The following is a 17,476-nucleotide window of genomic DNA, read 5'->3' as shown; positions in this document are numbered from 1 at the left end:
GGAACTGCTGGAAGGTAAAGAATGGATTTGGAGATTCCCCCAAAACTTCATCCCTAAACAACTGCCACTGGTTGACCTGTATGTTCATTCTTATGGAGCTTCGCTTTATCTAAATTGACTCCCTCTATGTGGAAAGCATTCTTCCCAGGATGGTTTTTCAGAAAAAAAAAAAAAAAAAGATGTTAGCAGCAATTGTGTAGGGATACATCTGTACACATAAAGACACCAATTGTGGTTATCAAGAACTGGGGGAGAAAAGTTACAAGGAAAAACTGGGGATTGAGATGATAATAAATAGTGTTTTTTAAAAATCTCAAACATATTTCTGAAAATCTAAAAATCCACTATCAAGTGCAAGGCTATTTCACATACCTTATGAAAACCCAAGAAAGACTCAATCTTTCAACTTGGTGTGCTCTTGAGGCTCTCTGCCAGAAAGAAGGGAAGGCAAGGCAGAGTTATAAACTGTGCCCTGTGTTTTGGAGTGTTGAAGGGATCCCCTATACCAAGTCCCAACCCAGAACCTTTAACAAAGGCTGGGAGACTTATTGTTTCAAGTCACTTAAGAAAATCTCTGTTATCATGACCTGGCCATTAAACTACTTGAACAGAGACTCCAATGGCTTCAAGGATAAACAAGAGAGAGTCTTTACAGAAATAGTTTTTTGAGGTCATTAAACAAAAAATACCAAAAACCAACCAACCAACAACAACAACAATAACAGCAATATACATGCATCCTGGAGGATGGGAGATTTCTGATCTTTAGAGTTATAATATTATAATATTTAAAGTTTCAAGTTTTCAACCAAAAACATAATTCACAGAAAACAAACAAACAAACAAAACAAAACAAAACAAAAACACAAAAAACAGGATAACATACCTGTATGCTTTATATAAAAAATTATGCTTTATATAAAAAACAAACATGAATCAATGCAAACTGTCCATAGGAAACATTCTAGATAACTTTAATAAGCTTTTCTAAATCTAGTTCATTAAAAAAATGAAAGGGAAAAATGTCTGAAGAATAAAATGAAAATATAAAAATGGTTTCTCACTAAAAAGAGAGAGATTTTATATATATATTTCAATAGAAATTGAAATTCTGGATATGAAAATATAAGTATAGAAAAAAAGACAGTAGGAGGATATATTAATATTGCTTGAAGAAAAAGTCAACCAATAATCTTATACCCAGAAAAACTATTATTCAAGAATAAAATTAAGACATCCTAGAAAAAGAAATGATAAATGTTGTCACTGCAGTTATGCCCTAAAGAAATACTAAAGATAGTCATTTAGGTTGAAATAAAGACACTGGAGAATAACTTGAGTCCAAATAACATGATAAAAATACTCCTATATGTAATTATATAATAGTATAAATATTTTTTATCAGTGAGTTTTTTCTATTTCACCTAAAGTTGGATACCTAAACTAAGAAATATACAGTGTCCTGCATAGCATGGTGGCACATGCCTGGAAACCCAGTGTGGCTCCAGAGGCTGAAGCAGCAGGATCTGGAACTTAAAGCCAGCCTTAGCAAAGGCGAGGTGCTAAGCAACTCAGTGAGACCCTGCCTCTAAATAAAATACAAAATAGGGCTGGGATGTGGCTCAGTGGTTGAGTTCCCCTGAGTTCAATCTCCAGTACAAAAAAAAAAAGAAATATATAATGCTGATAATTTTAATAAATTATAAAGATATAATTTATATTACAGAAATTGCATAAATGAGGGATGTATGGAGTGAATGGTAAATGGAGCAAATTTTATTTCTATTAATAAGTTGGTATTAATTTTTTTTGGTACTGGATATTTAACCCAGGGGTGTTTTACTATTGAGCTACATCCCCAGCCCTTTTTGTATTTTGTTTTGAGATAGGGTCTTACTAAGTTGCTGAACTGCTGATGCTGGCTTTGAACTTGATTGTAATCTTTCTGTTTCTTTCTTGTAAGCTGCTTAAATTACAGGTATGCACCGCCATGCCTGGAAAATTAGACAATTTAAAAATAAGATTTCATTTTGTAATTCCCAGGGCATTCAATAGTGAAATGATACAAAATATGGTAAAAGAAAAAAAATGGATTTAAAATGATATCCTAGAAATTACCTATGTAACAAAAAAGAAAAGAAATGACATAAAAAGATAGAAAAAATAGAAAATAGATTGAGAAATAGATATTTCAATAATAACCTTTGAAATCTTCAATACCACACATTTATTAGTGATAAACCAACTAGAAAATCAATATGAAAATAGGCCTTGAAAAACACTGTAAATCAATCAAACCTTATAGATTTATAGGAATATAGACCACTCCATCAAGGATATTGGAATACATATTCTTCTCAAGTACACATGGAACATTCTCCAGGATAAATTATATATTAGATACGAACTCAAGTTCCATAAATTTAATATTGAAATCATAAAATATATGTTCTTCAATCAGAAAGGATTAAAGTTAGAAATCAAAAACAAAATGAAATTTTAGGAATTAACAAATATGTGTACTTTTACAGTATACTCAAGGAACAGTGACTCAAGTAATAAATCATAAGCAGAATTTCAAAATGTCTTGGGATGAATTAAAATTAAGTCACTGCATAGAAAACTTTTTGGATATATCCGTAAGAGTGCCTGGAGTGGAATTTATAGTTCTAAATGCTTATATTAAAGAAAGTGAAACATCTCAATTCATGAATCAAAATTTGTCATGCTGGAAAACCTAGACAAGGAGAAAACATAAATAACAAATATTAGAAAGAAAAGCAATGAGATAGAAAGTATAAAAACAATAGGAAAATCCAATAAATCAAAATTTGTTTCTTTGACAATATCAACATAACCGACAGACTTTTAGCTAAGTTACCAAGAAAAAAAAAAAGACTTCAAGTCACTAAATCAAAGAGCATAAATACTGCTCTTAACTGTAAGTACAATTATGAGCATTTGTAGGATAACAAATTCATTACCTACATAAAGACAAATTCTTAGAAAGACACAGACTCCTAACGCTAGCTGAAAAAAAACAAAAAACACAAAACAAAACAGAAAACTTGAATAGATTTGCACAAATCTATTGAATCTATTGAGATTGAATTAATGACAAAACACTTTCCCACAAAGCAAAACCCAGGCCCAGATGCCTTCACTCATGAATTTAACCAAATATTTGAAGAATTAACACTGATCCTTTACAAACTTTTCTAAAAAACAGAAGTGGAGAGAACACTTCCCAACTCTTTTCATTAGTCCAATTTTACCCCTGTACTACAACTAGCACACAAATCTCAATAAACTGCTGATCAATATCTCTTACGACTAAAGGCAAATGATACATAACAAAATACTACCAAATCACATCTAGCGGCATGCAAAAATTACACCCCAAATCAAGTGGGATTGATTCCAGGGTGCAGAGCTGCTTTAAACATGAAAACCAATTGATTTAACATACCATGTTAACAGAATAAAGGGTAAATAAATGGTTCATGGTCATCTAACTAGATGCAGAAAAATTATTAGATGACAAAATCCAATATACATTCATGATTAAAAAATTCTAAAATGAGGAATTGAAGGTATTCTATTTATAATGAAATTTAAAAAATAGACAAATACATAGAGAGACAAACTTAATTAGTAGTTGCCAGACCCTGGGAGAAGGAAGAATAAAGAATGACTAGTAATGGACACAGTTTGCTCTGGTGGTACAAAGGTTCTAAATTTAGATAGTAATGATGTTGCACAACTTTGTGATATGCTAAAATTCCCTGAATGTACATTTTAAAATGGTGAATTTCATATTCTGTAGATTTAATTTTGTAAAGAAAAAACAAAGTTTGTAGATAAAACTAAAATCTGCAGTAGGAGGGGTAGAATGACCACCAAAGTGGTTTTATTTTATTTTATTTTTTTTGAAACTTGATGAGTTTGGAAAGTGTAACAGACAGCCATGTGGAGATTTTAGAAGACAATTGGGTATAGATGTCCAGATTTCAGAAGAAAATTCCATAATGAAACTAGAAAATAAAGAGTTCTTGAGTAAGTGAAATAAATCATAAAAGAGGTGAGGGTAAATAAAGACTGAAACCTGAGATTTGTGACATTCTAATATAACAGGTTGAAGGGACAGGAGTGAATGATTCATGGGAGCAACCAGTAAGGTTAGAATAAAATCAATAGATTTTGGTGTACTGTGAAGAAAGTGTCTCTGAGACGAGTTTTCATTTGTAATGTGCTCTTGTAGCACATACTATGTATGCAGTGTTTATTCATTTGATTTTTGCCTAATTTATTTGTAGCAGTGGCAATGTCTACTTTTAATAACTGTGAACTCAGAGTAAAATTTATTTACTGATGTACTCAACAAGGATTTACTAAGAACATACACAATGTCAAGGATCATTTTGTGCTGTGGTTTTGCTTTCCTGAGCAAAAAAAAAAAAAAAAAAAAAAAAAAAATCTCTGCCTTCATGTAACTTGGCTTTTAGTGGGAGAATATAAACTAATATTATCTTATGGAACTTTCTACAGTAGTAAATATGTCCAATTGAGCTTTCCAATATGGTAGCTGTAGCTATATATGGATTAAATGTGGATAGTGAGAATTGGAGGAACTGATTTTTAGATTTTATTTAATAGCTATAAACAGCAAATAGTAAACATGATTAATAAATGGTTACATTTTAAAGTAGAAGGAAAAGGTTGGACCTCATTGAAGAGGTTAAAACAGCAATAACAAGAAACCATGGCTATATTCAATTGTGTTGAAAACTGTACAGCCAATCATGATGAATCAATGGAAACAACAAAACTGGTTAGCGTTTCCAGTGGTAAAAAAAAGAAAATTCTCATTCCTTCTTAGCATTGATTGTAATATTATAACTTCAATATCTTTCAATCAGTAGACAACCTTCAACCTTCTTCTCACTTCTCAGTAGCTATTTAGATCTACTATTTTTTTTTTTTTGATGATGATGATGGAGATCAAACCCAGGGCCTTGTCCATGCTGGGTAAGTGCTCTATCACTAAGCCACATTGCCAGACCCTCTTAGACTCTATAAGAAAATAAGACTAAAGGTTAGAGACAGGAGTGAGAGAGGTTAGCCATAGAAAGTTATAGTTTCAGAATTCATCCAAGGAAAATTCTAAGGATTAATACTATGAATAAAGAACACTATGCTGCATTTTCAATATCAAATGCATACATAGGGACCACACACAGACATCTCAGATCACATGTGGGGATTTGGAGACTCAGATAGTTTCCTTCCCATCTATGTGGTTAGCTTATTTTGGGAAGTGCTATACTAAATGTATTCCTGTGAACATAAATCTAAAAAAACTCACAAAAAAACAATAAATGAAACCTTTCCCTTTTTCTTACTAATTCACATAATTATTGAAGATTGGTTAACATACTAAAATTTAATGTCAAGTAAAGAAGTTCATTTTCTTTCTTCTAATATGCAGATGATTTTGTGCTTAGAAACTATTTCATTCAATTGCATATGATTTACATTATAGTTCTACTGGATACCATGTCATTGAAGTGGAGGAGATAGGATTTTTCTAGAGAATGTATTTTCCATTCCTAGAATAACAGAGCTACTCGTTAGATAAAACAACAGATCAACAGCTATTTTTGATGCATGCAAAATTTCTCAGAAATATTTTTATGATTCCATTTCTAACATTGTATATACTATTATAAGTATCTAGAGAAAATAAAGGAAAAATGTGTTTGGGGAAAGGAAAGAAAGGAGATTTGGTGCAAAGAAAATGCATGTATCAAATGTCCATGAATCGTTTATGAAAGGCATTATTTTGTTCTTAACAAATGTTATAAATTTTTGTTTGGAAAATTCAATTGCCATTGTATATTACATTGCCCATTCAGTTCAACTATTTTGAGTTCATCAAATATCTTTTTTGACAAGCTTTTAAAAAGCATATTTTCTACTTGTTCTCTTCTTGTCCTTATCAACCATTCACATTCTAATCCTCTTTCATTTGTTTTATTCTCTAAAATTGCTTATTTTCAGCCTCTCAAATTCCATAATAGTTCAACAAAAAGGTCTATTTCAATAATATCACTTTTAAAATATAACAAGGTTTACCTTTTATTTTATATTTTCCTATTTTATTTTACTTTTTGGCTTTTGTCTTAATAGTTACATTCCTTCCACACAGGAATATACTGTCCTCAGTTTCCTTTGATTCAGCTTTCCTACTGTAATAAATGTAATGTAGCATTTCCAACAACATATACCATACTCTCCAATTCATAGTCCCCCAGGGAATCCCATTTCCACAAAGATAGTGACGATATTCTCATCACTGTGGCACATTGGTTTTTTTTTTTTTTTTTTGACACAACTTCTACCTTTCTTTTTAACCTGATCATTCCCTCTGCTGCCCAGAGTAACCATGTTCATGAGCTAGACATGGCTATTTGTGTGACTTGACCTTTGCTCATAGGGACTTCCCAGCCTGGAATATCTTCTGGGCACTTTATTGACCCAGGGGATGTTTACCACCCTTGAAAAACACAAAAGGCTAACAATTATCTAGATGTCTTTCTCCAAGCTGCTTCTCTGAGCATCTATATACTATCTTCTTAGTTATAGCAGAAATTGCTGGACTTTATTCTTTAATGATTTTTGCCTGTTATGTTGTGAATTCTTCACAGGCAGAGATTTTTGTCTCACTTGCTTTTTATCCCCAAAGGTCTAGCTCAAGTGAATCTTGTGGAATAAAAATATTTGTTCTTTCATAGTTTTGCAGAGGATTTTGTAAAGAAGCTTTATTTGTTACTGTATGCTGCCTTACTCAGTGAGGAACAGTTTCTCATGAATTAATTTGAACCTTTCTTGAAATTATTCATATATTGATTTTGGATATCCTTCAGGGACTTTTTCTTCTGTGAAATATCACAGACATTCAGAAAAGTACAGACAATAATATGATTTATTCAGCAACCATCTTCATCAAATGGTAAGGTTTTGCCAAAATTGATTAGAATCAAATTTTTATCTTGTTATTTCATTGGGAATCTATTACCTAAATTTTCAACCTGCCTTTGTCAATGAAAAGTTTGGGGCTCTGCCTTCACAAATAATTGTCTTTTCCTTATGAGTAGTGACAATTATGCATGACCATTTTCAAAGTTCATGGAATACTTTAGGAGAAGATAGATATTCTATAAGAATTATAATGGAATTTGCTTATTCAAATATATAATAACACCAAATACATGACAAACCATATAGTAAGCACTTGTAACATGAAGATAAGAGGAAATGACACACGAAACAAAAATCAAGTGAAAGATATACTTAGGCATGAATATATTGGGAAGTTCAAAAGAGTTCTATAAAAATAGAGTGTCAAAGATAGAAAATGGGATTAGAATTCTTATATTGGATAGCAGGATAGTGAACCTCTGCTCTAATGAGAAAACATTTAAATTGAGAATTAAAGATGGAGAAGCAATTAACTAATATTTACAAAGAAAAGATAATGGCCAGTGTAAAGGCTCTGAGTCAGGTCTGCCCTAGTGTGATCTGTACAAGAGTGGTCAGGGCTTAAGAGGGCAACTCCTGGCTCCTAAAAGGCAGAACGATCAAGGTTGCTAACCTGATGAGTTTCTTTGTTTACTTTTTTACATACATGTGTACCACAAATCAGAATATAGTAACATATTAGTGGTGCAATTCCACTGTATTCTAAATCAACATGAGAAAACAAAACATAATCAGAAGATATTACAGACAGACAAATGAGTGTCACAAGACGTATACATAGCATAAATTCATATGATGTCATCTCTAAATCCTTCCCCTCCCTTTTCTTGCTGAAAGCCAAATCAAAATCAAAGATTGAACTTTGAAACAGACACAGGTTGTGTTTGAAACAGACAACTTTGAAACAAACGCCCTGATAGTGAGATTTCTTCTTTTTCAGGCTCTGACAGCTATAGGATATTCATGATCAGTGATTGCCTTGTTGATATTCCTAGTTCTGAACCTGGATGGTGGGAGACTATCCCTTCCAATGATATATTTTTAGCTGTATATATGATGTCAGTAAACTTTGGAATAATTTCTTTCCTTAAGTTAATGTTGTGTATCTGTATTTTGCATCTTTAGATGTTTCTCTTATTCACATCTTCATGGCTAATCTTATTTCTTTCTCCACTTCTTAGCTGACACCTCAAGGTGGCCACTAGATATTCACAATGCCCTCTCACCCTTTGCTTTCCATTTGGCACATAGTGAATGTTATTCGCATCCTTAGTATCAGCACAGCCACACAATTTTGATCATCTCTCCCCTTTAACTTTACTACTCAGACTAAAGAAAATAATTCTGTTGATTATTTTAGGGTGAAAACTCCCTTAACATTTTGATTTCTTTTCTCTGGAACATTTAAAATTAATATCTGTAATGACTAAAGTTGTATTCAATTGTTTACTGAATAAACGCTCTAGCTTGATCGATTTGGTATAAAAAAGATAAAAGAAAAACCCAACTTTGAACTTCATGTTCTTTCTAATCTCATATATAATTTATGTCCAGAACTAGCAACATAATTTGTGAGGTCCAATTCAAAATAAAAACATGAGAACTTTGTTAAAAAATAAAAAGAATTTGAAGAGAGCCAAAGCAGGACATTAAACCAAACTTGGTACTCTTTTGGACAGTGTTTCTATAGGATAGCACACATTGTGTGCCCAGAAAACTGACTCTGTGCAGGTGTTTGGGGTAGGTGGTAGCTGAGAATAACTTTACAAATATGTATTTTAAAGGGATTCTATAATAAAATTTCACAAATACAGATTTAGGTTTGAAATAGTATATGAAATAAAGTTAAATAAACAGATTTATTGGCATACTAGGTACTTTTGGCAGATGGTATTGTGATGGTTAGAAATACGTAGTTAATAAGAAGCTACATTTAGTTTCGTGTTTATCCGTGACAGTGTTGTAATGCTTTGGTTTAGCCTGAGGACTGAGGAGACAGATTGCTGGGTTCTAAAACCTGGCTCTCTCTACTCTACTAAGCTGTGGGTCATTGGGCACATTTGTTAACGTTTGGGTTCATCGTTGTACACATGGTTAGAGATGATTACCAAGAATCTATCACATAGCTTTGTCATGCAGATTGTCATATTTCTAGTCCTATGAAGAATATGTGGTAGGTAGTCAGCAAAGTATTTTAATTGATTTTAGTTTTTAAATTTTTGTTTAATTCAACATCACAGATAAAATTTGGTCTCTAAATGGCTATAGATTTAAGTACAATATGAAAAATATTTTCTAATATTGTTTGTGTGAAATTACAAGTTCAACAGAAGATGAGGCATTTGGTTTCTGATGGTAGAAATGAACAATGTAGCTTTCCTTCATACAAGAAAAATGAAAGTTTTTTTGTTTTAAGTTCTTTCTTTGAACCTTTTCCCTTGGTTATTTGGCTTTATTTAAAATCAAAGATCTAAATCATCTGATTAATTGAGCAATTCAGTTAATTTTGTTATAGTTAATAAGTTACATAATTTTAGAATCGAATGCAATTCAATACAGCATTTCAGGCAGTCTTAAATACATTTAATGGTAAACTTGTTTGGAAGTAATCCATTGTGATTAATGAAAGTTATTTGCTTTTATTTTATATTACTGAATAATACAGCTTTTTATATTAATATGAATTAAGTTATGATTAACAGTTTGTTTTGTGCTTTATGGAAAAAAATATAATGATTTACAAAGTATAAATCTTACCATCATGAAATGACAGTTGATATATTTAAAGATCAAATTTAGAAATATGTCAAATAATAGCATTTTTTATTGTCAGTACCACTAGTATATTTATTTTAACTAATTTACTTCAGTGGTTGCTAAGAAGCTCTTAATACAGAGCAATATAATTTTAAAAAGGAAAGTTCTAGTTAGGTATATTTTCTCAGTAAGAATTTCAGATTACTTCTAGGTATAGCTTTTTATTGGTTGTGAAAATTGAAGAGAAATTAAAAAGTAGTTATTCTTAAATTTACCACCTGTCTTTCTAACCTTATCATGCTGTACTTGACTCCTTCTCTCTGCTATTGTTGTCACTATATAAAATCTGTATTCAATCTCTTTTTCCTATATTAGACAGTATTACTGAAGTCTTCACTAATATCTACGTGACCAGTTTTGGCCCTGTCTCAGATACAGATATGGTGAGTTTTTTTTATTATTAAATAGTATTTTTTTCTTTACATGGTGGGTAGGGCTGGGTAATTTAGGATAGAAAGTGTTTTATTATTATATAATTATATATTTGTCCCAAGTCCATGTAGTTTGTCCCAAAACACAGAGAGATAAGGGTATTAATTGTTGGTACTATGGAGCACAGTATCAGCTTGAATGTTCAGATTAGCGCTCTCTCTCTCTCTCTCTATATATATATATATATATATATATATATTATATATATACATATATAATATATATATATATATATATAATATATATGTATTATTTTCAAAGTTTGTCCACCTAGATACTATGTGGTAAACAATTACTTTTTTAAAAAATCATATTCCTGAGAATAGTTTTCTACTATGAAGTGCTTGCAGTTTTGTGAGTCTGTACAACTTCACAGAAAATTGCTTCTTAGAGGATGTGATCATGGTCAGTGATATACAAGAAAAACTTGCAGTGGGCACTGAGCTAGGTGAGTGCCTGTCATACAATCTACATACATAGTAGGCACATGTAAATCAATCCAGAAGAAACTAGAAGTTGCTATTCTTGGAGTCTATGTTACTGGCCTTTACTTATTTTTCTTTATAATAAAATTGATAGGAGGGGGACTTTGGTCTAGAGTGTTAGAAACTGGTGAACTAGGGATCACTCAAGATAACTTACCAATTATGGATGAAATTTCAATAACCAGTTTGCCATTTCTACTGTTACCTATAGTGCTATTTAACAGAAATTTTGTTGAAATAATATTTCGTTCATTGGTACCTTGTTGTTAGATTGTGCTACATCCTGTTGCTGGCACCTACTTGCCTTTGCATTCCCCTGATGCACCTGTCTCTTGTTCTATGCTTCTCCCTGGCAAGCTTGTGGCTCACAAATTCATTCACACCTCTGGTATCCTTCACTGTGGGGCCCAGTGCTTCTTTAGGAACCATTTTCCTTATGACCCAGGGAATGAGAATGAAAGGAGATGTCCTTGTCACTTTTTAACCCAGCCATCACCCACTGTATCGTTTCTCCCCAATTTCTTCCCTCTCTCTGATAACTGAGGGGGAAAGTTGACAAGTTTGAGTATTTTCCATCTAGATAAAGAAAAAAAAGTGGAAGATTTTCCTTTTTGTTTTCTTTTGTGCAGATACTCATAAATATTATTAGTCAATTTATCAGAAAGTCCTGCCTTTCCATTAGAAAGCAGAAAAGCCACTTTTATCATTAAAAAATTTGCTTCTTCCATCAGAATCACTCACTATCTGATGTCACAATTCTTTTCTTAAATGGAGCTCTGTGGCTGAAATGTGAGGTGCTATCGGTAGAGGGGTGATCCTCACTTTTGAGGAGGTGGAGGATAACAAACACTGTCAGGTATTTGAAATTGTTCCAGATTTAGGATGTGAAGATTTAAGCTCCCCCACACACCCTCTTACCACAGTTCTGGGTCTTTGGCACTCTTCTGAAACACCAGGGAAAAAACCTAAACCAACAAAACCCTGTTCAACGTGACCTTCCCCTCTCTGTTGCCTTATTTTACATTTTGACTTGAGAATTTTTTCCCTTTTTAAAAAAAAATTTCCATGCTTGTCAAGTGCTCTGTTACTCAGCTACACACCTGGCCCCTGACCTGAAATATTAATCTGCACTTTTCCATAGGTCAGTTTAAGTGGATAGGACCTTGGAATGATGACAAAGACATATTAAGCAACCACATGTATTCCAAATTTTATTGGTTGGCTATAAATTAATCTTATAAATGCTTCCAAATATTAAAGATACAGTGAGTATAAACAGCTAATCTCCAGGTAGAATCAAGTGTGAAGATTCAAAGTTTTATCAAACACTACATTGAAAAATTATCAGAATATTATATAAATATGACACTTATGTGGTTAATTTTGGTGTCTCATTGTTAGCTAAAACAGAAAGGCAGATGATAAAATATCTTAAAATATCAGTTAAGTTTACAATGTTGTAGATTTTTGTGTGTGTTGTGAATATTACTGGTAACAGTTACTGCATTGATTACTTTTTATTCACAAAGTGAATGATTTTACCTAAAATATAAACAAATAAACATATACACATCTAACAAGACATGTTTGGTATTTAAGGATTTTAGAAAAATTCAGATCACATATTTTTGGCAAAAGGAATAGAAACGTTTTCCCCTATTATAAGTGATAATGCATTAGACTAATCCTCTAACTTTTTTGTTTTGATCTTATTTTGGAACCACTAATACACATTTGAAGATTTATAGCTGGTGTTAGGTATGGTATTATTGGCAGCAGAACAAACTTAAAGTAACTTCTTATATGAATTTAATTCAAGATACTTTGATCTCATCAGTGGATTGAACCCCAAACTTTAAAAAATCTTAATAGGCTCATAATGCACTTCATCATTTTGGGGTCCTTACAACAAATATAAATATAGTAAGCATTTCAGTATGCTCACTCTCCTAATTATATATTAATTAAGTTGAGTGGAATGGCAGTTGATAACATTAAAATAAATCAATTATTTTGATTTTTTTTAGTTTTCTTTGTATATTTTGAAATACATATATTGGAGTGCAAGCAGTGTGTGTGTGTGTGTGTGGTGTGTGTGTGTGTGTGTGTGTGTGTGTGTGTACCTATATAAGGAAATATTCTTCAAAATGAAATACATATTCAAAATCAACCTAGTTCTTAAAAGGTTTGAAGGCCCTAGACATTTCCCCTAATGATACATTTCCCTTTCTTTGTGATACAAGAGTTGTATCTGCTGTGAAACACTCCTGTAAAATTTCTTTGGTCATGTCAGATTTCCTACTTCATCTCCATCTTTGTTCACCTTGTTTTCTCTGTTTTACCAATAATGGTTTTGGAGCAAGATGCTCTCAAAAGCACAAATGGGTATGGACTTTATCATTAGGGCCCATGTAGAGGATAGAATCTACAACAGGAATTTGAACAGAGAAAATCCAAAATAAAGAATCATTAACTAGTAACAGATGGTTAAATGTGAAAAGATTAAAAGAAGACTCAATAAAAGAAGAAGTAGCCAGGTGTGGTGGCACATTCACTTAATCCCAGTAATTTGTGTCACTGAGGGAGGAGAATTGCAAGGTTCCAGCCCACCCTGGGCAATTTAGTGAGACCACATCTCAAAATAAATTTAAAAAATGTTGGGAATGTAACTCAGTGATAAAGTGCCCCTGAGTTCAATCCCTATTACCACAAAAGTAAAAATAAATGAATAAGAAGCAATACAGAATTACAAAATACACAAGCAGCATCCACTTCTGGGTTGCAGCATCATGAATCAAGGTTTGAACAAGGTTCTTGGGAGAGAGCAGTTTCCCCCAAGGCCAGTGAATTCGGTCCAGAGGGTACCACAGTAACAGGAATGTGCAGCTGCTGTTGGTGAGGAGTGTGAGCATACCTGCTGAATCGGGTCTCTAGGAATACCCTGCCTAGTGACTAAAACTCAAAGCATGCCAATTCTTTGCAATTGTGCAAATAGAGTGGACCTGACCCAAGAAGAGAACTAGAAAGAGAAGCACCCTTCCCCTGATATGATGATGGAATAACCCTTCAGCAACCTTCTGTTGACAAAGCTGGACATTGCATGTGCTGGCAAAGGAGTAATGTTGACAGATTCAACTCCTGTATCACAAAGAAAGGTAAAGGAGAGTGGATTTGGAGTTGTGAGGCAAATATGCAGGATCATTGGTATATGTAACTATGTGTGATGTAGGGAGGATGCAGAGTGAGGACCAGGAGATAATTTGGTTACTTAATAGCTTCTATTTGATATTGTCTAAATCTAGAGAAGAAAGTTGAAACTGGGGAAGATGAATGAGGAAAAACATATTTACACCAAGGAACACACATACATACAGGTTTGCACTCACATACTTGCAATGTAAGTCTACTAGGGAAGATGGAACTTGATTTAAACTTTTTACAAAGATAAATGATTTTCATTATGACCAAAAGAATTGCTTTTAATCTTGATTATTCTTTTCCAGGAAAGTAAGATAAATAATAAGTAAAAGTTTGAATTGGTTCAGTATAGACTGTTGCCTGTGACAATCTAAATAGAAATATAATCCTGATGGGAAGTGAAATCACACCTGTATTATTACTTACAAGTGAAAGAGAATATGGAGGTATCTAACTAATGCCTTATAGAAGCAAGTTGTTAATGAGGAAAAAAAAAGGATACATTTAAGCTCACTTCTAATTGCTTAGTTGATACATTCTTATTTCTGTGCAGTGTACTCTCACTTCTGTGCACTTTTATTTCTGTTCAGTAGAAAAATCTACACCCCTAACTTCTCCTGTTCAGGTCAGTGATGCAAATTTGTTGTGGCATTAGCCTGAGAGGAAAAAGCAGCATAGCAAAAAGAATTAAGAAACAAAGGAACGCGTGTGCGCACACACACACACACACACACACACGGATATTTCAGAATCATTAAGGAGTGTAATTGTCCAAAGAAAGTTGTAGATCTAAATTATAATTAAAGATTCTAATTACAGTGTATGCAATTAAGTTAAAAATCTTTTATTTTAACATTTTAAAAATTCATGAGTAAGAAGGTAATTAAATGTTGGAATGCACTAGTAGCTGACAACTGACAAAGTTTATAGTAGGCGTCTCCATTATAGCAATTTCTAACTAACTCCTTTTTTTTGTTTTTTTTTCCTCTTCTGGTTTTTATATAGGATGTACTTTCCTATATTGGGGATTATTTTTACTGTATGTGCATATTCTTCAGGAGTAATTGGTACAGCAAGCAATTATTATACCTCAGCCCAAATGGTTGACTGTTGCTAAGTGTTAGGGTTAGAGCATGAACAGTGGAAACTGCAAAGAAATATTGAAACTGCTGATCCAGGGTTTATTTTTAAGCTCTTAAGAAACAGGCAGTCAAGTAAGTGTGACTTTGGTTTATTGATTATATTGATTCACTAGGTTAATACTTTTCTTCCTCTGTAAACATAGAATTATCTCTTAGCATGTTCAGAAACCATTGGGATGTTGCATAGTTCAGTAGTTAATATCATAGAGAGCTGGAGAATTATTAGATGTTAATATCTGGTTGAAAATTGACACTGGATTCATCTGTTACACTTTATCAGAGATTGTCATTTGTAAATGTCATCACTTAATGAAACATGCTACAAACATGGCCAACACTGTATGTGAGAAGTAAAGTAATAATGTTTATCCATTTTAAAATTAGCACATTGAAGTCTATTACTGGATGGTTATTAGTATTTATGGAAGGTTAGGAATTAGACTTAAAGAATATTCATGCACTCAGCAAATATTAGAAAATTTTAAAAATATTTCTCAACATGTAATTTGTATACACCTGCATTGAAGTATGTATTAAATTGGATGTTTCTGGGATCATTATAAGATCTATGGACTCATAATTGCAAATTGTGGGCATGATAGTCTACATTTTAATCATTTAAGCATTGACTTTATTTCAAGTGAAGAAAAAATCTAGTATAAGATCGTTGGGGGATTTGGTGGAAGCTGGAGGGCATGTATAGACTTTCTGCAATCCCATAATGTATAAACAAGCCAGAGGGTTGTTGTTGTTCATATAAGAGAGAATTATGGACTGGATCAGGGTAGTGGTACAGAAGACATAAAGACCCCAATTGATTTAAAAGATCTGTGTATTGTTTAGTTGACAAAACTTGGTGATCTTTTGGTTGCAAGGGTTGGTAGAAATACAGAATGAGGGCATGAGTGATTGTGCTGATGATGTTACCATTCACATTGACATGGGATACAGAAGTAAAATATTTGTTTACTTTTGCTTTGCTGCTTAGGGGATGGATTTTTGGGTTCTTGGACATAATGAAGTAAGATCTATTTAGTTAGAGTATCAAGATAGCAGGGTCGATCTGGAGTTCAGAAGAGGGGTTTCAAATGGTTGGAAGCCATTTGATAGTTGTTGAAATTAAGTATACATTAAATTGTAGAAGGAAAGAGAATTGAGTGGAATTGGCCCTGTTTTGTAGATACTCTAGAATGCCAGTATTTAAACAACATAAAAAATATTTAAAAGATTGCAGAGGACATTATGAGAGAGAAATAGTGAGAGTCTCACAAAATGAAGTGTGGCTTCCTTCATGGAACTAGACTGCACTTTTGATCTTTAACAAAAGTCAGAGACCACCATACTTCATTCCTTATCAGATGCAACGATGAGTCTGATACTTATATCACAGTTCTTTACCAAAATTGGATTCTGTACACTGAAGGTCATATGGCTTATTTGATAATGCATGAACCTGCAATATTTGCCCACAGTTAAACCTTGCCTGGGAAATGGGGTAACAGTTTCAGGAAAGAGACAGGTTAAAGAGTCTAACATTATTTATTACCTTTCTAGGGGAAAAAGGATTGTGGAGACTTAGTGCATCCATTCTTAGTTCTCTTGGTCTCCTAAGGACAGAGTAGAATTCCCAAACCCTCTCTGTACTTTTGCATAAACTATATGAAAAACAACTATGATTTCTGGAAATAAAAGTTGCAGAAATTGTTCTTTTCTGGGTTGCAAGTCTGGAGCCTATCTTGGGTGAATAATGGACTTTATATTGTTGCTACTCTCATATATTGTCCAGGAGACCTCACGCCATATAGATAGTTGACAGGCAGGAGAAAGGCTAAGATCCCATAATTCCTCCACAGGAGGAGGAACAATCTCATCATGGTTGCTGAAACACCAGGAAAGTGTGGTTTGGGAATGTCAATACAGGAGAGCATTGCAAAAGCAGGGAGAAAATAACCATGTCCTATATTATGGTAAAGCCAAGAAAAATGTTTAAATGTGTCAATAGATTAAGAACAAGGAGGTGTTTGCTGGTGGTGGTAAAAGCAACCAGATTGCAGTGGGTGGAGGTATGTGGGAGGTGAGGAAGTGGAGAAAGTGTGGAGGCAGCATTTTTAAGCAGCATGGTTGAGGAAAGGAGGGGAGACAGAGGGCAACAATTATAAGGCATTATAACTCTCAATGAGGCTTTTATTTTTAAAGATTGCATTGAACTTCTCACTGTTCTCCAAACAGGCCATTATCCTTAACAGCTCTGGCCTTGTATGTGTTTTCCCCATTGCTGTTGTACTTCCCTCCCTCCTTCACCAACTGGAGATCTTTTTTGTATTTATGGCCAAGCTCAAATTTTATTTTCTCTAATGTCTT

The 17,476-nt window shown here is 33.1% G+C and overlaps 1 protein-coding gene across 2 annotated transcripts in view; it reads left to right on the top strand.

The window, feature by feature from the left end:
- GABRA2 (gamma-aminobutyric acid type A receptor subunit alpha2) overlaps positions 1-17,476 on the top strand; it is a gene marked incomplete at both ends in the record, with an annotated part of 130,106 nt that overhangs the window by 44,075 nt on the left and 68,555 nt on the right. For both annotated transcript variants that reach the window (XM_081304533.1, XM_081304532.1), the window contains one exon: positions 10,174-10,241. In XM_081304533.1, the coding sequence (XP_081160659.1) occupies positions 10,174-10,241 (68 nt within the window). The remainder of the gene's footprint in view (positions 1-10,173; positions 10,242-17,476) is intronic.

The sequence above is a fragment of the Spermophilus citellus genome, assembly GCF_964194105.1.
Source record: "Spermophilus citellus genome assembly, chromosome: 8".
NCBI classification, from domain to species: Eukaryota; Metazoa; Chordata; class Mammalia; order Rodentia; family Sciuridae; genus Spermophilus; species Spermophilus citellus.
The sequence above is the reverse complement of the archived record's forward strand: the minus strand, read 5'-3'. Positions and strand labels throughout refer to the sequence as shown.